The sequence below is a fragment of the Salvelinus sp. IW2-2015 genome, linkage group LG8, assembly GCF_002910315.2.
Source record: "Salvelinus sp. IW2-2015 linkage group LG8, ASM291031v2, whole genome shotgun sequence".
NCBI classification, from domain to species: Eukaryota; Metazoa; Chordata; class Actinopteri; order Salmoniformes; family Salmonidae; genus Salvelinus; species Salvelinus sp. IW2-2015.
In genome coordinates, this window is record NC_036848.1 from 50,548,503 (window position 1) to 50,574,639 (window position 26,137).

General features: G+C 43.1%; 2 protein-coding genes across 9 annotated transcripts in view; one reads left to right on the forward strand and one right to left on the reverse strand.

Annotated features, from left to right (window-relative positions):
* LOC111968083 (serine/arginine repetitive matrix protein 2) overlaps positions 1 to 24,847 on the forward strand; it is a 28,653-nt gene extending 3,806 nt beyond the window's left edge. For 4 of the 6 annotated variants that reach the window (XM_070444981.1, XM_070444982.1, XM_023993619.2 and 1 more), the window contains 12 exons: positions 6,262 to 6,755; positions 7,034 to 7,339; positions 8,232 to 8,289; positions 8,772 to 8,928; positions 9,253 to 10,774; positions 11,122 to 11,201; positions 13,420 to 13,530; positions 15,429 to 15,596; positions 15,719 to 15,821; positions 16,115 to 16,344; positions 16,427 to 16,691; positions 24,183 to 24,847. In XM_070444981.1, the coding sequence (XP_070301082.1) occupies positions 6,262 to 6,755; positions 7,034 to 7,339; positions 8,232 to 8,289; positions 8,772 to 8,928; positions 9,253 to 10,774; positions 11,122 to 11,201; positions 13,420 to 13,530; positions 15,429 to 15,596; positions 15,719 to 15,821; positions 16,115 to 16,344; positions 16,427 to 16,691; positions 24,183 to 24,581 (3,893 nt within the window). In that variant the 3' untranslated portion in view covers positions 24,582 to 24,847. Of the gene's footprint in view, positions 1 to 5,443; positions 5,531 to 6,261; positions 6,756 to 7,033; positions 7,340 to 8,231; positions 8,290 to 8,771; positions 8,929 to 9,252; positions 10,775 to 11,121; positions 11,202 to 13,419; positions 13,531 to 15,428; positions 15,597 to 15,718; positions 15,822 to 16,114; positions 16,345 to 16,426; positions 16,692 to 23,592; positions 23,875 to 24,182 lie in introns of all 6 variants that reach the window. The other 2 variants (XR_011480356.1, XM_070444983.1) reach the window with 2 other exon arrangements.
* A 214-nt stretch (positions 24,848 to 25,061) lies between these two features.
* Positions 25,062 to 26,137, reverse strand: part of LOC111968266 (SMC5-SMC6 complex localization factor protein 2-like) — a 7,172-nt gene continuing 6,096 nt past the window's right edge. Inside the window, exons 2-3 of one of the 3 annotated variants that reach the window (XM_070444985.1) lie at positions 25,945 to 26,013; positions 25,062 to 25,304 (exon numbers count right to left, since the gene is read on the reverse strand). In XM_070444985.1, the coding sequence (XP_070301086.1) occupies positions 25,269 to 25,304; positions 25,945 to 26,013 (105 nt within the window). In that variant the 3' untranslated portion in view covers positions 25,062 to 25,268. The remainder of the gene's footprint in view (positions 25,305 to 25,944; positions 26,014 to 26,137) is intronic. The other 2 variants (XM_070444984.1, XM_023993811.2) reach the window with 2 other exon arrangements.

Below are 26,137 nucleotides of genomic sequence, written 5' to 3' on the forward strand. Positions count from 1 at the left end.
GCCCGAGTTCCACAGTTGGAATTCCGAGTTGGATGACTGTTCAAATCGTTTTTTCCCGAGTTCCCATGTGTTCTGAATGCACTGAAGTTGGAAGTTGGAGATTTTCCACTTCTGAGTTCCCAGTTGTTTTGAACGCAGCATTAGCCATCATCACACTTGTCTATTGCCGTGTTCACGTGCTAGTCGTAACTCTGAAATTATATATAACTGTCTACAACTAGTTAGCAAGTCAGACATTTTAGTTTCCTAGTTCCGACTAGCATGTGAACGCAGCATGTATCTTGACACTTTTCAGCCGATGATTGGTTTCTCCAGACATTTGAGAGGTTTGACTGATTTTGAGTATCCGTATGCTGCGTTCACGTGGTGTCGGAGTTATCGTAAGCTCCTAGTTCCCAGTGGGACATTTCAGTTGACTGACCCTACAAGTGGGAGACTCTGTGAAATATGTGTTTGACAATTACAACCTTATCAATATAGATAATGTAGCTAGTCTGACCATATTTGTTAATGTTATGCAAGTTATCAAATAAAATTGTATTGGTCACGTATACATATTTTGCAGACGTTTATGCAGGTGTAGCTAATTTCTTATGTTTCTAGCTCCAAAAGTGCAGTAATACCTCACAATACAGACAAATCCCCAAAATGTTAAGACAGGAATTTAAAAAATATCAGAACGAGCAATGTCAGAGTCCGGAATATACAGTGGGGCAAAAAAGTACTGTATTTAGTCAGCCACCAATTGTGCAAGTTCTCCCACTTAAAAAGATGAGAGAGGCCTATAATTTTCATCATAGGTATACTTCAACTATGACAGACAAAATGAGGGAAGACAATCACATTGTAGGATTTTTAATGAATTTATTTGCAAATTATGGTGGAAAATAAGTATTTGGTCAATAACAAAAGTTTCTCAATACTTTGTTAAATACCCTTTGTTGGCAATGACAGAGGTCAAACGTCTTCTGTAAGTCTTCACAATGTTTTCACACACTGTTGCTGGTATTTTGGCCCATTCCTCCATGCAGATCTCCTCTAGAGCAGTGATGTTTTGGGGCTGTTGCTGGGCAACATGGACTTTCAACTCCCTCCAAAGATTTTCTATGGGGTTGAGATCTGGAGACTGGCTAGGCCACTCCAGGACCTTGAAATGCTTCTTACGAAGCCACTCCTTCGTTGCCCGGGCGGTGTGTTTGGGATCATTGTCATGCTGAAAGACCCAGCCACGTTTCATCTTCAATGCCCTTGCTGATGGAAGGAGGTTTTCACTCAAAATCTCACGATACATGGCCCCATTCATTCTTTCCTTTACACCAGGGGTGTCAAAGTCAAATGGACGGAGGGCCAAATAAAAAATTTAGCTACAAGCCGAGGGCCGGACTGTTCGAATGTTCATTGAAAATTTTTTAAATGACGCATATAGTCTAGTGAACCTAATTGAACCTACTGAAAACCTAACAAATATATTCCAATATGATCAGATAAATAAAGCAATATTTTCTTATGGCTCTGTCAGTAATCTTTAATTTTCAACAGACACAAAAGACAAATTTCCTTTATATAAAAATCCCCATAACATGAACATTAAATGAAAGAAACCGGTATTCAAGGCACCATCAGTAGCCTATATTTTCTATTTTCTATTTTTTGATGAAATCCCCCTCCGTAAATGGCCGGGCTGATTTAGCGATCTCTTCTGCCAAAATAAAACTGGCCTTGACAGCAGCCTGGCCTTGTGATTTGGCTTTTTTGAACAGAGCCTGTCGAGATTTGAGGCCTCGTTTTAATTCCTCTGCCTTTTGTAGCCTTTGTTCCATGTCCATATTCTTGTTTTTGTCCGCGTGTTTCGTTTCATAATGTCGTCTCAGATTATACTCTTTCAGTACCGCCACACTTTCTCCACACAGAAGACACACAGGTTTTCCAGCTACCTCCGTGAACATATACTCCGACTCCCACCTTGTTTGAAACCCCCGGTTCTCAGTGTCCACCTTCCGTTTTGCCATTTTTGATGGGTATCTGAAAGTTAATTTTACTGTGATGCTGACGACTGCTGTGCCAATAAATATTGAAATGAAGCAGCCTACTGCTCGGTGCGTCACCGTTGCATTGTGGGAAATGTAGTATTGGTGCGTGTAAAAGATCTGCGGGCTGCCGGCTTGCTGCGGTCTGCGGGCCGGTTCTAATAATAAATCAAGATCATCCCAGGGGCCGTAAAAAACCTTCTCGCGGGCCGGATGTGGCCCGCGGGCCTTGACTCTGACATATGTGCTTTACACGGATCAGTCGTCCTGGTCCCTTTGCAGAAAAACAGCCCCAAAGCATGATGTTTCCACCCCCATGCTTCACAGTAGGTATGGTGTTCTTTGGATGCAACTCAGCATTCTTTGTCCTCCAAACACGAAGAGTTGAGTTTTTACCAAAAAGTTATATTTTGGTTTCATCTGACCATATGACATTCACCCAATCTTGTTCTGGATCATCCAAATGCTCTCTAGCAAACTTCAGACGGGCCTGGACACGTACTGGAGATTCAGTCTTCCCAGCCTGGTGCAGGTCTACAATTTTGTTTCTGGTGTCCTTTGACAGCTCTTTGGTCTTGGCCATAGTGGAGTTTGGTGTGTGACTGTTTGAGGTTGTGGACATGTGTCTTTTATACTGATAACAAGTTCAAACAGGTGCCATTAATACAGGTAACGAGTGGAGGACAGAGGAGCCTCTTAAAGAAGAAGTTACAGGTCTGTGAGAGCCAGAAATCTTGCTTGTTTGTAGGTGACCAAATACTTATTTTCCACCATAATTTGCAAATAAATTCATTAAAAATATATATGTATATGATGGTGTGTATAGACAGTATATGATTAGAAAAGGTGTACAGCAGTACTTAAAGTGCATTCGGAAAGTTTTCAGACCCCTTCACTTTTCCACATTTTGTTACGTTACAGCCTTATTCTAAAATGGATTAAATAAAAAAACGAAACACAATACCCAATAAAGCAAAAACAGGTTTTTAGATTTTTTTTCAAATACCTTATTTCCGTAAATATTCAGACCCTTTGCTATGAGACTCAACTTAGCTCCGGTGCATCCTGAGTCCATTGATTATTCTTGATGTTTTTACAACTTGATTGGAGTCCACCTGTGGTAAATTCAAATGATTGGAGAAGATTTGGAATGGCACACAGCTGTCTATATAAGGTCTCAGAGTTGACAGTGCATGTCAGAGCAAAAACCAAGCAATGAGGTCGAAGGAATTGTCCGTAGAGCTCCGAGACACGATTGTGTCGAGGCACAGATCTGGGGAAGGGTACCAAAACATTTCTGCAGCATTGCAGGTCCTCAAGAACACCGTGGCCTCCATCATTCTTAAATGGAAGAAGTTTGGAACCACCAAGACTCTTCCTGGGCCTGGCCGCCCGGCCAAACTGAGCAATTGCGGGAGAAGAGCCTTGGTCAGGGAGGTGACCAAGAACCCGATGGTCACTCTGACAGAGCTCTGTGGAGATGGGAGAACCTTCCAGAAGGACAACTATCTCTGCAGCACTCCACCAATCAGGCCTTTGTGGTAGAGAGGCCAGACGGAAGCCACTCCTCAGTAAAAGGCACATGACAGTCTGCTTGGAGTTAGCCTAAAGGCATCTCAGACCATGAGAAACTCTGAGATTCTCTGGTCTGATGAAACCAAGATCAAACTCTTTGGCCTGAATGCCAATCCTCACGTCTGGAGGAAACCTGGCACCATCCTTATGGTGAAGCATGGTGGTGGCAGCATCGTGCTGTGGGAATGTTTTTCAGGGCAGGGATTGGAAGACTAGTCAGGATCGAGGGAAAGAGGAACAGAGCAAAGTACAGAGAGATCCTAGATGAAAACCTGCTCCAGAGCACTCAGGACCTCAGACTGGGGGCGAAGGTTCACCTTCCAACAGGACAACGACCCTAAGCACACAGCCAAGACAACGCAGGAGTGGCTTCAGAACAAGTCTCTGAATGTCCTTGAGTGGCCCAGCCAGAGCCCGGACTTGAACCCAATCGAACATCTCTGGAGCGACCTGAAAATAGCTGTGCAGCGACATTCCCCATCCAACCTGACAGAGCTTGAGAGGATCTGCAGAGAAGAATGGGAGAAACTCCCCAAATACAGGTGTGTCAAGTTTGTAGCGTCATACCCAAGAAGGCTCAAGGCTGTAATCGCTGCCAAAGGTGCTTCAACAAAGTACTGAGTAAAGGGTCTGAATACTTATGTAAATGTGATATTTCCTTTTTTTTGTATATACATTTGGAACAATTTCTAAATACCTGTTTTGCTTTGTCATTATGCGGTATTGTGTGTAGATTGATGAGGGGAAACAACTATTTAATCCATTTTAGAATAAGGCTGTAACAACAAAATGTGGAAAAAGTCAAGGGGTCTGAATACTTTCCGAGTGCATTATATGCCAAGTTGCTCTCGGAGTATCTTAATGGACCTGCAACTTTGACTTTCTCCACTTCCGCTCTGCCTTTCTGCAATTTCTCCTTAATTTATTAATTTCCTCAGTCTCCATTTGGATGTGGCCTTTGTCAACTTTACTGGAGCTATGGCATCAATGGTTACCCTTCATTTGTTATTAAAGTTATCAACTGAATCATCACAAGAGGAAGGCAGAATAGGTGATGGAGTATTTATTGTTCATACACTCAATAAAATCTGGAGCAACTTCAAAGGTAGGATAGTGTTTAATAATGTGTTCAGTATTACCATGTGCTATGGGCAACAAGGTAGTAATGAACACACAGTGGTGATCAGATAAAGCAACATCAACAATAGAGGATATGTCAGTAGAAAGCCTCTTGGTAATAACCAGGTCCAGGAGAATGGCTTGCTTATGGGTGGCCAGTAACATGGTGGATAAAGTCCATAGAGCTCAAAAGATTCATAAATTCTCTTTGTCAACATGAATATAACATCTCCCAACACAATGACATTTAAACAGTATAGCATGATGCTGAAAGACCAAAGTATCCAAATGAAATGTCCTTACAGCTGAGAGCATTAGTAGTAATAGTGTCTGTCCCCCCACCCTTTTTCCCTTTTCTGATAGAGTATGAAAAGCTTTAGCCCGGGGGGCTTCAATAAGAGCAGCACTACAGTCTGAAGACGGCCATTTTCAGTGAGAAACATGCAATCAACTTTGCAGTCAGTAATGAGTTTTACTAGTGATTGTTCAACATTTAAAAGTAACTTTCAGAGTGTGAGCCACTGCCCCTGGGCATCTGCCTAGAGGTAACCAAACCTATTACGTTACAACCACGTTTTTTGACAGTCTACCGAATCTATCAGAATGGTAGATGACAGAAGGTGGAGTTAAAGGAACATAAATGAGGTCACTCACAATAACCATAGTGCCCTTTCTACAGGAGTTGATATGCTTTCTAAGTCCTCTGTTGCTTATTCTGACAGGGACAACTGGAGCACTGCCAGACCCCGTCAGTCTGTAAAACAGTTTGCCATGTTGCTGGAGATAATCCTGGAACCCCTGCAGTTAGGGTGAATCCCGTCTCCTTTAAAAAGGCTTGCTTGTTCCCACAGCAAATCAGAGTTGTCACAAAAAGAGACATTCCTGTCGTTGCAAAGTTTCTTCAGGTACTTGTTTAGGGCAAAGAGTCGACTGAAACGTCCAGAAGCCCTTCTGAAGCACGGGAGGGGGCCAGAGATAATTATTCTCTTCCCTGTGCCAGCGAGGGCTTTAAAAAAAAATTGTAGTCCTTCCTCAGATCGCCGAAAACTAAGGTTGTTAAAACCTACGTGAGTGACGATGGTGTCAAAATTGGAGTAGTTGGCCATAACCGTGTGAAGCAGCGATATCATGGACACAGCCTTCTGGATGACAGTGGACCTTGGTCAGTCCGCAGACCGTAGGCAAGCCAAAATCTCTCACCATCAAGCTGACAATCTAGAGTCACATTTGTTTATTCTGCAAGCTGTAGCACCCACAATTTAACATTTAAAGTAGGTTTTATATAGGGCTATAGAGTTCAGTCTAATTCGTGTTTTCTTTTTTGCCGTGGAAAATCTGCTATCGTAGTATCGCCATCCTGGTATTGTGGCAACTCTAATAATGCTTTGGGGCTGTTAACCTGCATTAATACAGTGTGCATTTTCCCTTTGTGCAATCTTGCTGTGAAATGGGAGGTGATGGTTCCTCCATATAGTGCTGGATTATATCTCTGTTGGTCTGTGTGCTCACACCTGTATCCCTTTTCCACCTGTGTTTGCAGTCAAAGACGTCATCCCTCTGGTGTCTCCTCGTCCTAAACCCTCACCGGCCCTCTCCTCCCTCCAGGAGACCGAGATGAAACCCTCTCAGCCCCCCGGACACCTGTCCAACCCCAACACTTACCCCCTGCCCAAACGGGTGCTACCCTTGACCAGCCCCGAACTGGTCGAACTCAGGGCGAAGCCCGCTCCTGGCCTGCCTCCTCACCCTCCCCACCTGCCAGGGGTACACCACCGAGCCTCCGGGGTTGGAGGTGGGGGTGAAGCAAAGGATGGCCCGGCCAACTTTACAAACACCCTAATCAGGGAAATCCAGCATTCCCACAGCCCTGTGACCCCTAACCCCTATAGGGGCAAGACCTTTAACACTAGGGGTGGTATGGGAAAGGACAACCCACTGTCGCCCTCCTCCCTTCCCCCATGCAGAGTCAGTGCCCCCAGCAGAAGGAGGGACTATGGAGCGGTGCTGAGGGAAGACATGAACAAGAAACTCAAGGTAGAGTTTCTTTTGAGTTTGTTCTCTTTTCTCTGATCACATCCCTATTAGCGTTGGGGTCAATTCCGGTCAATTCAGGAAGTATACTGTAATTCCCATTCCAACTCTCTTCAATGCTTTTCAGTGGGGAAAATTGGAATTCGGTTTACTTTCTGAATTGACATGGAGTTGACCCCTATCCTGATCCCTACATACTTAATTTGCTGTATCTATCTACTTTCCATTGGCATAACAATCTCACGGCAGCTTTACCTCATGTCTATCCAACACACTTATAGGTTGGATCCAGTGATGTTGGGAGCTCTAGACCGCCGTTCCCTGTTGCCCAGCTCCGCAGGCTCTCTGTGCCCCCAACCGTTACCTCCAGACCGGGGCAGAGCAGCCAGCCGCTACCTTCCCCTTACGTGGACCTCCAGAGCCCGGGGAGTAGCCCGCCAGAGCGCAGGCACCACTTCTCCCAGAAGCTCTCGCAGTCTCTCCAGTCTATCCGCCAGTACAAAGTAGGAGGAGACGGGAAGGAGAGTACGATGATTCTTGGTGGTCCACTGTCACCCACCACGTGCATCCCTGTCAATCCACAGCAGGTACACTACATGACCAAATGTATGTGGACACCTGCTCGTTGAACATCTCATTCCAAAATCATGTGCGTTAATATTGAGTTGGTCCCCCCTTTGCAGCTATAACAGCCTCCACTCTTCTGGGAAGGCTTTCCACTAGATGTTGGAACATTGCTGCTGGGACTTGCTTCCATTCAGCCACAAGGGCATTAGTGAGGTCGGGCACTGGTTGCAACACTCACTCCCGAGTTCTGCCTCTGGAAGTAATGTCAGTACAAGAACTGTTCTTCAGGAGCTTCATGAAATGGGTTTCTTAACGCTACAGCGTACAATGACATTCTAGATGATTCTGTGCTTCCAACTTTGTGGTAACAGTTAGGGGAAGGCCCTTTCCTGTGTCAGCATGACAATGCCCCCGTGCACAAAGCGAGGTCCATACAGAAATGGTTTGTCGAGATCGGTGTGGAATAACTTGACTGGCCTGCACAGAGCCCTGACCTAAACCCCATTGAACACCTTTGAGATGAATTGGAACGCCGACTACGAGCCAGGCTTAATCACCCAATATCAGTGCCCGACCTCACTAATGCTCTTGTGGCTGAATGGAAGCAAGTCCCTGCAACAATGTTCCAACATCCAGTGGAAAGCCTTCCCAGAAGAGTGGACGCTGTTATAGCAGCAAAGGGGACCAACTCCATATTAATGCAGATGATTTTGGAATGAGATGTTCGACGAGCAGGTCTCCACATACCTTTGACCATGTATTGTACTTCATTGATCCTGAAAGTCTGTGTCCTCAGCAGATACGAACACATAGAATCTAAACTGTCTCACTCTCATTGCACACAGGCACGTCAATAATGACAATTCAATGATGTTGATATTTGGTTCTCTTCTGTTTCCGGTCTTTCCACAGAGTCGTGGTTCCCTGGACCACAGAGGAACCACTCCCTCTAACAAGCGGTTCACTCCAGGTACAAATTAGACCTACTAACTCTTATGTAAATAACAAGCCCATCATAGATCTATTTTAGAATCCTGAACCCTTGTAAAATGAGTCTATGAACACATCAATAGGTTAACCATCTCCAAATGATAAGTTTCAATGTTGTTCTTTTTGTACAGTAACAATACTGATGCAGACATGTATAGAAGTTTCTGATGCCCCTTCTGCCATTTGACTAATGATTTGTTTGGAGTAGTATACTATGCAAATTCAGGCTAACTTTGCATGAAGTGCACTTTTATCTAGTTATCTAGTGGGCCTCTCTGTTATGTGTGCTAAAGGGCTTGAAAAAGGGGTTATCACAATTGACTTCACAATTCATGTAATATTTTGTCATCTGTTGAGGGGCCTTGTAAAAACCCACATACTCGTTCTCTAGTATATTACTTGTTGAACTTTATATGAAATATTCTATTTACTGTGAATGTTGATTATGATGTTTCCCACCAGGAGGCACCAGATCCCTGTCTCTGAAGAGACTCAGACACCCAGACTTGGAGGAGAAAAACGGAGGAAGAGGAGAGGACATGGCTAATAAGAGACTTCGTCCAGAGGACTATATCCCAGGCCCTATCAGTACCTGGCACCCACCCGATGGAACAGCCAGGTGAGGGGGTAAACATTTAATTCAATGCAACTTTATTTGTCCCCTTCAGCAATTACTATTAGGGCTAACTTTGTATGATGTGTAGTAGCTGGAAATGACTACAGAAAGATGGACGATGGAGTGAGCTAACCTTATATTTTGACTTATGATCGTTTAGATAATTGTGCTAACTAAGCTCATAAGGCCTTCTACAAGAATCAATGAATATAATATCAATTGAAAAGCCAGAAATGTTACTGGTTGTGATCTCTGTAAAGCCTGGTTTGTGATGGCTAAGTGGTCTGTTATGAATACATTTTATTTAATTTGACCCCTTACTCCTAGTTCTAAGATGTCCACCAGCCCCAACCCATCCTACCTGAAGAAAGTCTTCATGAAGAACAATCTGAGCTCAAGTCCTACTCTAAGGTTGAAGAAGAGTCTCACCCCTAAGAAGACAGAGGAAGGGATGGCGAGAGACAGGAGGACTGTCCCTACCTATCCACTCTCCACACCCAAACCTGCGAGGAAGCGCTGCACCGGCCATGGAAAGACGCCATGCTGCAATAGTGTGAGGGAGAACGGCAACCCTCAGGCTGGATACAGGAGAATGAATCACCAATCTGGCAACACTCAATCTTTTTACAGTGGTAGATGTCCTCAAACAGGCAACCGCTACAGCCAATCTGGCAACCCAGCCAACCTGCCAGTCACAATCCATAGTAGAGGAGAATGCAGTAGAGCTAAAGAGACCAGAGAGCGAGAGAGTGGAGGAAGAGAACCGACAGTTCGCCCCGACGGGAGAACCCCCAAACCCGACTCAAAATCTCCTAGTTCTCGGCGCCATCACGCATTGGAAAAGAAGCGACACGTCTCTCGCCCACGGAGAACGTCTGCCTTGCCGGATGACCTGAATGACCTTTTCACCCCTGACCCCATAACCTCTAGCCTGTCTAGAGCAGCGATTACCTTTTCCCCTAGTCCCCAGAGAGGAGACAGGTCGCCCTCTGTACACAACAAGGTTCCTCTGTCTGTTGTGTTGGCTACTGTCAGTGATGCTAGTATGGGACCGGGGTCCCCCTATGTAACAAGCCCTAGAGAAATCCCCCCAAGATCCCGCTCACAGCGAATCCCATGTCCCAAGATCTCTTCCTGTAAGGACACTGCAATGGACCCCTGTAAGCTACTCCTGGACCCCAAAATCTACTCCTCCTTTGTAAGGCTGGAGTTGAGCAGGAATGACTTGACTAAACTAGAGAGCGGCTTGTACAGAGCCATCACCAGCACTGTATCTTCCTCAGGGAAGCCCCCTAAGGATGTCACCTCAGGACTGAAAACAAGATCTTCTAGTATTGCTTCAGCAGAGTTGGTGTCACCTATGAATGAGAATGCCTACCTCAAGACAGAGTCCTCCGTTCTGAAAACTATCCCCCTCTCAGCCTCTGCAAAGTCTTCATCCTCATGTAAGGACAAGTCATTTAGCTTGGAGACGGCAGACCTCAAAACCAGTCCATCCTCAACCCTGGACCGACATGGACAAGGAAAGGAGGGTGACAAGAGGAAGGAAGGAGACCAGAAGGTCCATAAGATTGTATCGTTCCTTGAGGAAGGAGAACAAAGAAGCAACAAGAACAATTCCCGTAAGAGTCTGGAGGAGGACCCTCTGGATGTGGAGTTTAGCCTAGGCCTCGACCTGAGCCTGGGGCTAGAGTTGGCGCTATCCCAGAACAGCAGCAGCAGTGACGAAGACCAGCTGCCGTCCCTGCATCAGATCCTGGACCGTACCGCCCGGCCCCCAGACACCCCAGAAAAAGGAACCATCCCTGTACCCAGCATCCCCGTTGGACTCCCACACCACAGCCAACCAGTAAGATGCAACTTTCTTCGGGCTGTGTCCCTATGGGTCGTGGTCAAAAATGTTTTATTCACTTATTGTAATTTTCCAGTTTTGATGTAGGCCTAAATGCGGTCCAGTATAGCCACTATAACCAGTCTGTAAGGAGCAACTTTCTATAATGCATTTATATGGTTTAGTTGTAACTAATTGTAAAAGGTTAGAAAAGTTCAAAGGACTAATTTGAAGTGCCGTAAAACAGTGTACTACAAATTACAAGTCGTCTCTAACAATGCTACAGTGTTTGGTACAGTGTTTTACACTAGTATTACCTCAGTCTAAATGGGTTGATAACGTTGATGTGGTGTTTTCTCTGGCAGGCTTCTTCATCTAAAGCGAAACACACCAGTTACAGGAACAACCTGGATGAGATGCTGAAGGAAAAGGAGAGCATTCAAAGGTTTTGCTTTATCATAAGTGACATTATAGTGCTATTTTCTCCATGTGGGTCTTTTAGATAGAGAAATCACTGCATTGCTTTAAAATGACAATGTACCATTTTATTTTATTTTTTTAACCAGGAAGGGCTCATTGAGATTTAAAATCTATTTTTCAAGAGCGTCCTGGCCAAGATAGGCAGCACCAAGTCATTACAAAAATTACAGACAGACAACATGAAAAACTACAAGTAATCTAGTAAAAACCATAGAATTCACAAGAGTATAACAAAATCATAAAACAGCACATTAAAAACATTGACAGGTCAGGGAATCAGCATCAAAGTCCTTCATCAGTGATTTACAAACACCAATCAGGACATGTTCTTCCAGGTTAAAAGTATTTTGTAAAGCGTTCCAAGCCGATGGGGCAGAGCACATAAAAGCCCTTTTACCAAATTTAGTTTGGACATTTGGAACAGTTAGCAGGATAAAGTCCTGCGAACGAAGAGAGTACCCACCACAAAAATGCCCAAATAAAATGGTAGTAAACCCAAAATGGCTTTGTAAATAAAAGTATACCAGTGACTGAGCCTACGAGTGACTAGAGAAGGCCAGCCAACCCTGGTATATAGAGTGTAGTGGTGCGCAATGGTTTTGCAGTTTAAAATAAATCTCAATGCGCCTTGGTAAAGGGTGTCAATTGATCTCAAACACTGAGCGGAAGCATTCATATATAAAATATCCCCATAGTCTAGTAAAGGCATACATGTAGCTGATACTAGCCTCCTTCTGGCTTCAAAAGAAAAACGAGCCTTATTCCTAAAATAAATCCCAACTTCAGCTTCAATTTTTGTGTAAGTTGTTGAATATGCAATTTAAATGAGGCCATCATCAATTAAAATTCCAAGTTTTTATGAGGTTAGTCTCAATCTCATTGCCCTGACGTAATAGGTGAAATGTTCAGAGATCTATTTCTTGCTTTAGAAAACACCATTAGCTTTGTCAGTATTAGGGATAATCTTCAATTGACACAAGGTATGTTGAACAGTATAAAAATAAGTTTGCAAGTTCTGTGAAGCTTTTGTGAGACGAGGCACAACAATAAATAACAGTATCATCGTTGTTGTGAGATGACACATTGCTGTGAAACGTGACTTTGTTCTGTCCTTGTTGTTTCCCGCCCAGGTCTAAGGTGATGGAGAGGTCTCTGCATTGCTTAAACAAGAGTTGTATATCATATTGTATGAGTACTATGTCACAACACTGTCGTGGTTATTCCCCCAGGTCTAAGGTGATGGAGAGGTCTCTGCATTGCTTAACCCCCTAGTCGACCTGTGTTTATTATGTTACATCAATCTAAGTAACATAATAAACACAATCTCCATCAAAATCAGTCACTTTAGTTAGAGAGCTCTGCTAAACTGGAGAGCTCTGCTAAACTGGAGAGCTCTGCTAAACTGGAGAGCTCTGCTAAACTGGAGAGCTCTGCTAAACTGGAGAGCTCTGCTAAACTGGAGAGCTCTGCTAAACTGGAGAGCTTTGCTAAACTAATGAGATCTGTTTTTTTGCCTTGGATGCATCTCAATTCACCGCATCTGCCTATGTCGCACTTCTGCGGTGAAAGGTGACAGAGCTAGAGCGGTGTTTGTCAAACCATGTGACATCCCACAAATCGGTCTTCTCACGATAATGTCTGGAGCGTCTGAACTGTTTGACGTAAAACTATGTTACTATGGAAAGGGGAAACTTTCACAAACACGATGGTGTTCGCCGTTTTGCTCTATGACCCCCACAAGTGTCGTCTGAAGGTAACCTGTACCGTTTTTAAAAAGGAATGGAAGGATGAAGGTAGATTTGTGCCTACCCAAAAGGGGTTAAATATCTGTAAAGAATATATATATTTCCTGAGCTTTCTTATGTCTCTAGATATAGAGCAAACACTTCAAAACCTTGTTTGTCATTTCGTTTTTGACTGTCTTTTTTCCCATTTATAAATGTGTTTTTCAATGTGTTTCTCTGGGCTATAGTAGTAAAGGCCAAATTCAATATTTTATCAAATATATATATTTTGTTAGTTACCTAAAAATTCTTAATCAAATAGCTAAATGATCCATGGTATGACCATCTTAAAACAATTCCATATGTCAGCTTAGAACCCCCCAACGGCTTAGACTTTTAGAATTAAACAAGAGCTCTATGTCATAACAATGTGTGCTATGTCGTGGTTATTCTCCCCAGGTCTAAGGAGATGGAAGCCAAGCTGCATCTCTCCTGTAAGGAGAAACTGCTGAGATTGGCTGAGGAAGAGGAGGAGGAGAACATTGAGGAGGCTATCTCACTGCAGCAAAAGTAACTACACGCACGCACGCACGCACGCACACACACACACACTTAAAACATACAGTACCAGTCAAAAGTTTGGACACACCTACTCATTCAAGGGTTTTTCTTTATTTTTACTATTTTCTACATTGTAAAATAATAGTGAAGACATCAAAACTATGAAATAACACATATGGAATCATGTAGTAACCAAAAAAAGTGTTAAATCTAAATATATGAGATTCTTCAAAGTAGCCACCCTTTGCATTGATGACAGCTTTGCACACTCTTGGCATTCTCTCAACCATCTTCACCTGGAAGGCTTTTCCAACAGTCTTGAATGAGTTTCCACATATGATGAGCACTTGTTTGCTGCTTTTTCTTCACTCTGCAGTCCAACTCATCCCAAACCATCTCAATTGGGTTGAGGTTGGGTGATTGTGGAGGCCAGGTCATCTGATGCAGCACTCTATCACTCTCCTTCTTGGTCAAATACCCCTTACACACAGCCTAGAGGTGTGTTTTGGGTCATTGCCCTGTTGAAAAACAAATGATAGTCCCACTAAGCACAAACCAGATGGGATGGCATTTCGCTGCAGAATGCTGTGGTAGCCATGCTGGTTAAGTGTGCCTTGAATTCGCTGGTGACACTGTCACCAGCAAAGCCCCATCCCACCTCCTCCTCCATGCTTCACGGTCGGAACCACACATGCGGAGATCATCCGTTCACCTACTCTGCGTCTCACAAAGACACGGCGGTTGGAACCAAAAATCTCAAATTTGGACTCATATGACCAAAGGACAGATTTCCACCAGTCTAATGTCCATTGCTCATGTTTCTTTGCCCAAGCAAGTCTGTTCTTCTTATTGGTGTCCTTTAGTAGTGTTTCCTTTGCAGCAATTTGACCATGAAGGCCTGATTCACACAGTCTCCTCTGAACAGTTGATGTTGAGATGTGTCTGTTACTTGACCTCTGTGAGGCATTTATTTGGGCAGCAATCTGAGGCTGTTAACTCTAATGAACTTATCCTCTGCAGCAGAGGTAACTCGGGGTCTTCCTTTCCTGTGGCGGTCCTCATGAGAGCCAGTTTCATCATAGCGCTTGATGGTTTTTGTGACTTCACTTGAAGTTCTTGACATTTTCTTAAAGTAATGATGGACTGTCGTTTCTCTTTGTTTATTTGAGCTGTTCTTGCCATAATATGGACTTGATCTTTTATCAAATAGGGGTGGTATACAGAAGATAGCCCTATCTTGTCACACTGATTTGGCTCAAACGCATTAACAAGGAAAGAAATTCCACAAATTAACTTTTAACAAGGCACACCTGTTCATTGAAATGCATTCCAGGTGACTACCTCATGAAGCTGGTTGAGAGAATGCCACGAGTGTGCGAAGCTGTCAAGGCAAAGGGTGGCTACTTTAAAGAATCTTAGATATAAAATATATTTTGATTTGTTTAACACTTTTTTGGGGTTACTACATGATTCCATATGTGTTATTTCATAGTTTTGATGTCTTCACTATTATTCTACAATGTAGAAAACAGTAAAAATAAAGTCAACCCAGTACTTTAGACTGGTACTGTACATCCATATAAACACAAAAGTGGAGCGTACAGAAAACAGAGTGCAGGTAGCCTAGAGGTTAACAGCGAAAGGTCGCTGGTTTGAATCACTGAGCCGGGCAATGTGGGAAAATCTGCTGTTCTGTCTGTGAGCAAGGCCCTTAAAAACAACCGCTCTACGGGCGCCGATGACGTCGATTAAGGCAGATAAATGCAGCGGACATTTTCGGTTGTAGTGTCTAGGTACCACATTTCCAATTAATCCTAGGAGCAGAGGTAACTACATACACACACACACGAGGAGGACTAATAACCACAATCCCACACTTCCATGTGTGTATCTCTTGTCAACCCCAGGGATTTCCTGCAGCGTTTCTCGGTGTTGTCTAGTGCCATCCAGGACCTGCACCCCGGGGAAGCGGTGTTCAGCCTGGACAACTTTGGCCGTCTCTTCAGCCAACACACACTGCAGCTGAGACGCTGTAACGTCACCCCGTGTGACACCACACAGAAAACAATCCTCTGGTAAGATGTGTGTGTGACTGAGAGGAAATGTTCAGTCCTCTCCTCTCTTGCCCCATCACCCCATCTCTGTTGTTTTTCCCCTCTCTCTCTCTCCCATCTCTCGTTTCCTCTGTGTCTCTCAGGTCCTCTCCAGACCAGTTCAGGACCCAGGTCAGTTCCCAGCTGTTCCAGAGAGCCTACTGCTCCTCCCCCTGTCCTCCCCAGGTGACCCGCTGGCTCTTCCAGGTACTACTCTACACCCCCTTTTACCTGTCCCTGCGCTAGACTAATCAAATTGATTTATTTGTTTGTTTGTATAATTGCTTAATTTTAATTGATCAATGTACTGATGTCTCTTCTGTTGTTCTCTCCCTCTGGTGGTTTGGTGGTACGCAACAATTTTTTTTGTGGGGGGGACTAACATAGGGGGAGGACTAACGGGGGGGTACTAAAATGTTTTTAATCAAATGAGGATGGCTCATTAAAGACAGACAAAAAGTCAGCCTCTCTCTTTCTCTCTCCCTCCCTCCCTCCTGTAGATGATGTCAGTCCACTCAGACAGGCTGACCTGTCATCAGGTACTACAGGCCCTTGGAGATATTGCCTGCTCCGCTGCTGAACACATGGTGCTGAATAAGAGTGAGAGGTTTGAGGTGTGGGTGCCCAGTATTGGAGACATGACCCTGGTCTTCATGAACATGGGGGTTCCCTTCGTCACCCTTTTCCCCCTGGAGAACCTACAACCCCCCTTCACTGAGGGAGACCTGATGTAAGTCTGTGTGTGTGTCAATAACTACTTTGTTCATACAATTTTTCTGATAGACAGATAATAACTACCTGTGTGTATGTAGAGAGGGCCTCCAGATCAGCACAGAGAGCCTGTCCAGCAAGAAGGAGCTCAGAACTTTCCCTGAACACAACTTTGACTATGTCGTCAAGTACATGTGTCATTGTACGTCGTTGTGCCCGCGGGTCTACAGTGACCGAGACCTGCTGTTACTCCTGACGGTGGTGAGCAGAGTGGGCCTGGACACGCAGCTCGCCCTCCAGCCCACTGAGCACCTCCGCTCCCTACTGCACAACCTGGTCAACAGCATAAGGGACTTGGACATCATGGTCAGTCAGTCAACTGTTTTATTTCTTTCTTCTTCTGTGGCTTCTGCGTGGTGCCGTAGTAACACGTGTACATGTGCAACCCCAATGGTTGTGGGTTCAATCCCCGCCTCAGCGTTTATAACTTCATCTCCTACCTGCTTGTCTCCCCCATCCAATTATTTGCTGTCTAAATAAGCCCAGGGCTAATGGAGTGTTCACGCTTGCACATTGTAAAGTGGACTAGCACCATCCTTAGCCCAGGGCTAGCTGGCCCTGCTCCGGAGCAGGGTTAGCACTGACTTTTTTTAAACACAGTGCCAAAATAGCCATTTTGAAACAGGGTCAAGAATTTTCTAGGTTCAATCACAAAAGCTGCACTTTCACTTAATCTACATATGCTCATGACTAGTGGTGTAACGGACCGTAGTTGATCCGTGATCCGTACGGATCACCCCCCACGGCTCAGCACGCAGGTGAACCGCAGATCAATTGCAGAGTTTAACCATCATAGTGCGAAATACAGTTTAACTGCTGCTGTTACTTTTTTAATTATTAATTGGCTAAATTTCGATGCAGAGTTGCAGTGAGAAGATAAAGACAAGACAAATGCATGTTGTGTTTTACTCTGAAGCCTGAAGGTTGATTTGATTATTTTTTTAAAGCAGTTGTGTTTACTGTTCATGTGAACGGGGCATGTTGAATCCCAACGAATCAATCCTGGATGTTCGCATTGCAAAAAGCAAAGAAGAAAAAAAGAGCAGTGACAGCCATGGCTAGCGGAGGAGCTGAAGAACTGGAAAAACCTCCCGCTTCATTTAAGTCTAATTTATGGGAGCACTTAGGCTTCCCTGTCAAATATGACGGAAGAAGGGTGGTGGACAACACCATTACGGTGTGTAGGCTAGAGGTCGACAGATTTTATGATTTTTCAACGCCGATACCGATTAATCGGACGATTTTTATATATTTGTAATAATGACAATTACAACAATACTGAATGAACACTTATATTTTAACTTAATATAATACATAAATAAAAACAATTTAGTTTAAATAATGCAAAAACAGTGTTGGAGAAGAAAGAAAAAGTACAACAAAACGTTTATTCTTTCAGTGAAATACGGAACCACATCTATAAGTCTAAATATTGCTGTTACATTGCACAACCTTCAACGTTATGTCATAATTATGTAAAATTCTGGCAAATGAATTGCGGTCTTTTTTGGAAGAAATGGTCTTCACACAGTTTGCAACGAGCCAGGCGGCCCAAACTGCTGCATATACCCTGACTCTGCATGCACTGAACGCAAGAGAAGTGACACAATTTCCCTAGTTAATATTGCCTGCTAACATGAATTTCTTTTAACTAAATATGCAGGTTAAAAAATATATACTTGTGTATTGATTTTAAGAAAGGCATTGATGTTTATGGTTAGGTACACATTGGTGCAACAACAGTGCTTTTTTCACGAATGAGCTTGTTAAATCATCACCCGTTTGACGAAGTAGGCTGTGATTCGATGATAAATTAACAGGCACCGCATTGATTATTTGCAACGCAGGACAAGCTAGTTAAACTAGTAATATCATCAACCACGTGTAGTTAACTAATGGTTATGTTAAAATTGATTGTTTAATGCTAGCTAGCAACTTACCTTGGCTCCTTGCTGCACTCGCGTAACAGGTGGTCAGCCTGCCAAGCAGTCTCCTCGTGGAGTGCAATCTAATCGGCCATAATCGGCATCCAAAAATGCAGATTACCGATTGTTATGAAAACTTGAAATCGGGCCTAATTAATCGGTCGACCTCTAGTCTAGGCATTGTGCCACAAAGCCGTATGCTCATGGAAATAGATTGAGCATGGCCACACTTAAAGCGTCATCACCCTGGTGTGTCAGTGACAGGAGCCAACTCAGCCAAGAGACAACTTCTCACCGTGACATTTAAGCAGCCCTTTGCTGTAGCATCAGACTGAGCTAAAGTCATCACCAAATCTATTGGGATGTTTATCTCTGCAGACATGAGGCCATACTCTGTTGTGGAAAACAAAGGGTTTAAAAACATGGTGAAAGTGCTTGAGCCACGCTAGGAAATCCCCTGGCGCACCCACTCCAGTATGAAGATGGTGCCAGATCTTTATGAACAGGAAAATATCAAAATTGTCGATGAATTATCCAAGGCATCCTCTGTTGCCATCACCACACCTCCAGGGTAACGGAAAGCTACGTGACTGTGACTGCTCACTAGACCAGAGGAGTGGGAGATGTGAAGTCCGGTGCTACAGACACGCCCCCTGTATTAGAGGCACAAATCTGGCACAGGTACTGCTAGGAACAGTAGCAGAGTGGAAGCTAGAGGCCCAATAGCAATATCCCAACCACCACAGATAATGCCAAGAACCAAGTAAATGCAATGATGGAGCCTGGACTGGGGCCACAGATGGCTTTCTTTGCACATGTGATCAATTTAGCCCTACAGCGGAGGACACAGTGATGTCACCACTGACATTGTGGCCACTGAAAAGGTAAAACAAAGAGTGAATTACTTAAATAATAAATATAGTGCCGTCTGTTAGTCTATGCTATTGCTATTAGAATCATCCATTTTTGATTTGGAATAATAATGGCTTTTATTAAATGTTATTGCCACAATTATAGTTCTATGAAAATAAATGATTTGTTAGTAACTTGTTATGGCTGTAGGGGGCGTATTGAAAAACTGGAAAATATGTGCAAATTTTCAAACGGCCTCTTAATCAATTTTTGCTCTTACAATATGCATATTGTTATTACTATTGGATAGAAAACAGTCTCTAGTTTCTAAAACCGTTTTAATTATTTCTCTAAGTGGAACAGAACTATTTTTACAGTCCATTTCCTATCTGGAAGTGAGATTTCCAAAAATCGATGTCGCTCTTCGAGCCCTTGTCTATAAAAGGGCATGTCACTTAGGACTGTAGAAACACGTCATACGCCTTCCTCTGGGTGTCATGCGGAAGTGAGAGAAGAAATCAGTTGATTATCTCGTCCTGTATTTGAACACAGCCTCTTTGAGTGAGTATTGCGCAGTTTATTTTTCTTTCTGGGCGCGAAGTAGCACCTGGACTCGGCTGCTGGAAAACACTCTGTAAAGGTGAATATGATCTCTGGCTTAGATTTTATTTGATACATGTCACAATATCATCCTAAAGTATGTTATTTCAATATAGTTTAATTATATTATTGAAATGTTTTCTGGACTTTAGACGTGATGCGACGCAATAATTTTTTCAAGATGGAGAGGTTAGCGTCGCACTGCCAGTGTGCTTGCTAATTCAAGAGGGAAATTGTTTGTTCTGGATCGAAATAAAGACGTTTCTGAACAAAGGACCCCTTGGAGAACATTCTGATGGAAGATCCACAAAGATAAGGACCCAATTTGGGATGCTTTTTCATATATCTGTCGAACTGTGCTAACGCTACCGTTTGACTAGAATCAATGTTGCTGTGTGCTAGCTATTGTAGTAAGCTAATATAACGATATATTGTGTTTTCGCTGTAAAACACTTCAACAATCGGAAATATTGTCTGTATTCACAAGATATTTGTCTTTCATTAGCTATCCACCATATATTTGTCTGAAATGTTTTATGATGAGTAATTAGAAGTAGTTGACGTTGGTGTCTATTTTCTCTGGCTACTCCCGTGCGATTTCTGACTGTAGCTATGATGGTAGCAGTAATGTAAAACTGATTTATAGCTAAAATATGCAATTTTTTGGAACAAAACATAGATTTATTGTGTAACATGTTATAGGACTGTCATCTGAGGTAGTTTTTTCTAGGTTATTTAGGTTGGTTCTAGGTTAGTTAGGTTGGCTTGTGCATGCTACTTGCATCCTACTTGTGCTGTGAAAAATGTCTGTCCTCTTTTTTATTTGGTGGTGAGCTAACATAAATATATGTGGTGTTTTCTCTGTAAAACATTTAAAAAATCGGACATGTTGGCTGGATTGACAAGATGTTTATCTTTCAAATGCTGTATTGGACTTGTTAATGTGTGAAAGTTAAATATTTTTTTAAAAATAGATTTTGAATTTCGCGCCCTGCATTTGAGCTGGATGTTGTCATAGGTGTACCGGTGTCGGGCTTGCAGCCCTAACAGGTTTTAGATCAAGCCATTTTTTTCTGCCGGGTCAAGCCACAGCGCTGACAGGAGCAGACTCGGAGGCATCTCCTCCACAAAATAATTTGGCCATGAAGGAGCTTTTCGGGGCGACCTTTATGAGCAAGGTCACAGGCAAGACGTTTGCCAACACCATCGAAGAGGAGGTGGCATCCTACAAGGCAGCACGCGGCGTTCCAGTGGATGGTGGAAAAGCAATGAGTGTAAATACCCTCACATTGCCATGATGGCAAGACGCTACCTGGCTGTGCCTGGTGTTCTCCACGGCAGGGGACATAGTGACTGCAAAGAGGTCTACCCTCTCCCCAGACAATGTAGACAACTTCAAATTATTTTTCAAAAAGATGAGGATATAATCTCAGGTCTGATTTTCTTTGCTTTCTTTTAAACTTTTTTTTTTATGTTGACACAGGCTATTATTTCATTCACTATTGTTCAAAGGAAGGTGTCACGCCTCATATTGCGCTTTAATTTAACAATTGAATATTTTATTTTAAGATTTTATTTTAAGATTTTATTGAAACATTGAAAAGTTCCTGTCTTTAAGTGTTCTTTAAGTAATAAATGTAAAGCAAAGTTATTTGTCTCTTGTTTTTTGCTGATCTGATGATCTGATCCGTGACTCAAAACCGTGATCCGAACCGTGAGTTTTGTGATCTGTTGCACCACTACTCATGACGCCTGCCACTCTCTTGTTTACCTGTCTGAGTCACAGGAAGAGGTTATTTCACCCCAAATAATAGTGTTTTGTCCAAATTTCGAGTGACGAAAGGTAGCTAGCTAACACCAACTAACAGCTATCACGTCTTGTCATGCGGAGCCGTTGCTATGGATACTCACACAGCGCAGGGAGCGGGGGACAGACCGAGAAAAGCACCTATAGATATGAGGAAGTTACTGTATTTCTGATTTCGGGTTAGGGCCGAGCCGCGCCTTAAATTTGGCAGAAGCAACGGGACAGAGTAGGGCCTGAACGTTGCGGGCAGGGCAGGACTCTAGATAGAACGTAACATTGGATGCATGTCGGAGATGGGATGTATTTGTCGCGTGTTGTTTGTACGTTAGCCCAGGTCTATGGAATACACGTATGAGTCCTTAGCACAGGGTTAACAAATGCTTGTGTTAATTTGAGATAAGCCCAGGGCCTGTTTTAGCCAGGGGTCAAGAACAAGGCAGGTTTAGAAGGCCTTTAAAGGGGAAACTCCACCACTTTTCAACATCATATTCATTATCTCTGGTACCATACCAGTGTCTACATACAGTACATGAAAATGGCAAATTTCTAAGTTTTGTATGTATCCCCCTGGCTAGAAACTCATTACAGATTTTGACATTGAATTAGGAATTACAATAGTAATTTAAGAGGATTTTTTAAACTTTTAATCCACCTCTGTCTTGGAATAGGACCTTTTTTAGGCCCTTTTTAACGACAGAATGTAGACTTGCACCTTTTTTACATGTTTTGTTTCTGTACTCTAGCACTTTGGATGATGCAACGGCTGAGGTTAAAGTGCAGACTGTCAGCTTTCATGTGAGGGTATTACCATTCATATTGGATGAACCATTTAGAAATTATAACACTTTTTGTACGTAGTCCCCCCTAATATCGGGGACCAAACGTATTGGGACAAATTCACTTGTGTATTAAAGTAGTCAAAAGTGTAATATTTGGTCCCATATTCATAGCACACAATGATTTACATCAAGCTTGACTCTACAAACTTGTTGGATACATTTGCTGTTTGTTTTGTTTGTGTTTGAGATTATTTTGTGTTCAATAGAAATGAATGGTAAATAATGTATTGTGACATTTTGGGTAACTTTTATTCTAAATAAGAATAGAATATGTTTCTAAACACTTCTACATTAATGTGGATGCTACCATGATTACGGAGACATGCTAACCTCTCACCATTACAAGAACAGGAGAGGTTAACATTTTATATCATACCCCCAAGACATGCTAACCTCTCACCATTACAAGAACAGGAGAGGTTAGCATTTCTTAGGGGGTGTGATGTTTGTGCCTCTGTAATTTTGTATCCATTCAAATCCAAAGTGCTATAGACCAGAGCCAAACCCCCAAAAATATGTCACTCACCAGGCTTCCATCCAACCATTTCATGCGGATGAATTACATGACGCATGAAAAAAGTCCATCACGACCAGGCTGATGGAAATAACATGAAATGCCAACAGACAATTTGTTTGTTCGACATGGTGGGATCTTTTTGTGTCTAAAATAAATTGTGAGAAATGGCAGTGGAAACGCCTTTATGAGCAAATACTAATTTAACCATCATATTTAAGTAAACTTGGAGTCACGCGATGTTGTGTGGTCCTCCCACTACCAATCTGTAAACCATGCTGTTTATTAGGCTACAGATGAACTAAGTTAGGAGGTGAAAGTGCAAGGTGATGAGCTTGATGCTCTTTTCCAATGAATATCGAGGTTCTTATTGTGGTGACATGATCATCAATGCTTGGCTGCCGTTTGACAAATACAAAAAATATCACTCTTGTCCATAATAATCTCATAATGTAGGTAGCCTACCTGCACTGTATCTGCGAGATGTTGGTTAATGTGCATGTGCCAAGACTAGAGTGGGCACATTTGCAATATACGCAACAATTTTGTTACAAAACCATCAGTAAAGTTGAAAATGCCAAACTCGTTTGTTTATTTTATATAAAAAATAAAATGTTACTTTTTACCCCCCTTTTTTCTCAATTTCGTGGGATCCAATTGGTATTTACAGTCCCATTGCTGCAACTCCCGTACGGACTCGGGAGAAGCGAAGCTCGAGAGCCATGTGTCCTCCGAAACACGACCCTGCTAAGCTGCACTGCTTCTGGACACACTGCTCGCTTATCCCGGAAACCAGCTGCACCAATGTGTCGGAGGAAACACTGCGATGCAGTGCCTTAGACAGCTGCGCCACTCGGGAGGCCCTATGGAAACCCATGTAACTTGTAATTTAACTGCAAAAGTTATTTTTATGTGCACTACGTCATCGCGCACAGCCTTTTATCCGCAAAAGGTTAGTTTGATGGAAACGCATCTCTGGTGGAAAATGAGCATGTTATTCTATGCAGATTTTTATTTTATTTTATTCCCATAAATCTGTCACAAATTGGATGGAAACCTAGCTACTGTCACAATACTTTTGGAGCTCACTGTATGTAGACACTGGTATGGTGCTGGAGATGAATGAATACTTGTCACAATTTCTTTCTTTTGATAGTTTGAACTTTATTTCTTTCCTTTGCTAGGTAAACTCATCTCACTGTGTTGTGTGTCTGTTTCTCCTGTCTCATTGTTGATGTTGATCTATCTCCTGTCCGGTAGCTGCCCAGGATCTGCATGTCGCTGATTGCCCTGACTGAGGACCACCACAACCTGCGCTGGCTGGTTGAGCTCCTGCCAGACAGCATGCGCGGCAAGCAACTCAGGAGACACCTCAGTGTGTTGGCCATCTCCAAGCTGCTGAACAACAGATGCACTTACATTCCCTCCAACACAGAGTTCCAGCTGTCAGACCTGCGTCCCTACCTCTCCCAAATGCGGCCCTCCTCACTTCTCCGGGGGCTGGCCACCTCCTGCTACAGGAGGAGTCACCACCCACACAGAGAGCGGGAGGAAGAGGAGGACTGTGCCTCCCTGGACCAGCAGGTCAACAAAGGGTTATTTACCAGGGTGTATATATGGGTAATTTTGCAACAGAATTTGTTTTGCAACAAAATATGAGTTTCTTATTGGACAAGAGCAGCAGCTAGTCCCGCCCAGCATAGGTTTGTTTGCTTGCGTCTGGTTCCAAGTGACTACACCTGTTGTCCGGTTAAATCAGGAGAACTAGGGTTGTGTTCATTAGGTCACACAACCGACAGTGGTTTCAAGGGAAGTGTATATACAGTTGAAGTCGGAAGTTTACATACACTTAGGTCGGAGTCATTAAAACTCGTTTTTCAACCACTCCACAAATTTCTTGTTAGCAAACTATAGTTTTGGCAAGTCGGTTAGGACATCTACTTTGTGCATGACACAAGTCATTTTTCCAACAATTGTTTACAGACAGATTATTTCACTTATAATTCACTATCACAATTCCAGTGGGTCAGAAGTTTACATACACTAAGTTGACTGTGCCTTTAAACAGCTTGGAAAATTCCAGAAAATTGTCATGGCTTTAGAACATTGAAGAGAGATTCAGCTCTCATGACAGTGCTTTTCTGGTGTCTTCTCTTTCTCTTCGCTCTCATCCTCCATTGCCAAATTCTTCCACTGCAATCCTCTCCTCCTGTCTTGTCACTCTCCGTCCACCACCTCGTCCCCCTCATCTTCTTCTCCTTCCATGACCCTGTCTCCTCTCTCTCTTCCTCCCCTTCTCTCTCCCTGTGGGCGTGTTGGCTCTCCTGGCTGCTGCTCACAGCATCCTCAGGCGGAGGCTGGCCAGAAGTCACACAGTTTATCCTGGAGGCAATACACACATTACTATAAAACATATCACATTGCTATCAAACACATCACTACAGCTTACCCTGTAGGAATAAACCTAACATTATTCTAACACTTTTACTCTGCAATAATAAACACACAGCATTAAACCAAACACAGCTCTGCGATACTATAGTTACCTGGAGTACTTCCCTGAACTAACTAACTGACTACACGAACATACAGTACCAGTCATAAGTTGGACACACCTACTCATTCAAGGGGTTTTCTTTATTTTTTATTCTCTACATTGTAGAATAATAGTGAAGACATCAAAACTAAAGATAACACATATGGAATCATGTAGTAACAAAAGTGTTAAAAAAATCTAAATATATTTGAGATTCTTCAAAGTAGCCACCTTTGCCGTGATGACAGCTTGCACACTCTTGGCATTCTCTCAACTAGCTTTTAAATGTTAAATATGTTTTGATTTGTTTAACACGGTTGGTTACTACATGATTCCATGTGTATTTCATAGTTTTGATGTCTTCACTATTATTCTACAATGTAGAAAATAGTAAAAGAGAAATAAAGATTGATTCCAGGGTTTATCTATATACACACACACATCTAGCTATGGCTTTATGTACTGTAGCTCTCTATGCATGTCTACCTGGAGAGGCCGGGTTCTCTGGACCAGCACCTGCCACTTGATGGAGATCCTGGCAACAAGGTCCTTCACCTGAAGGGAGAAAGAGTGAGCGATGAGGAAGAGAGTGCGAAAGGTGGGGTGGATGAGGAAGAGTGTGGAAGGAGAGGAAGAGAGAAGAAAGGGAGAGAGAACGAGGGGGGTTAAGAGCTGTTTA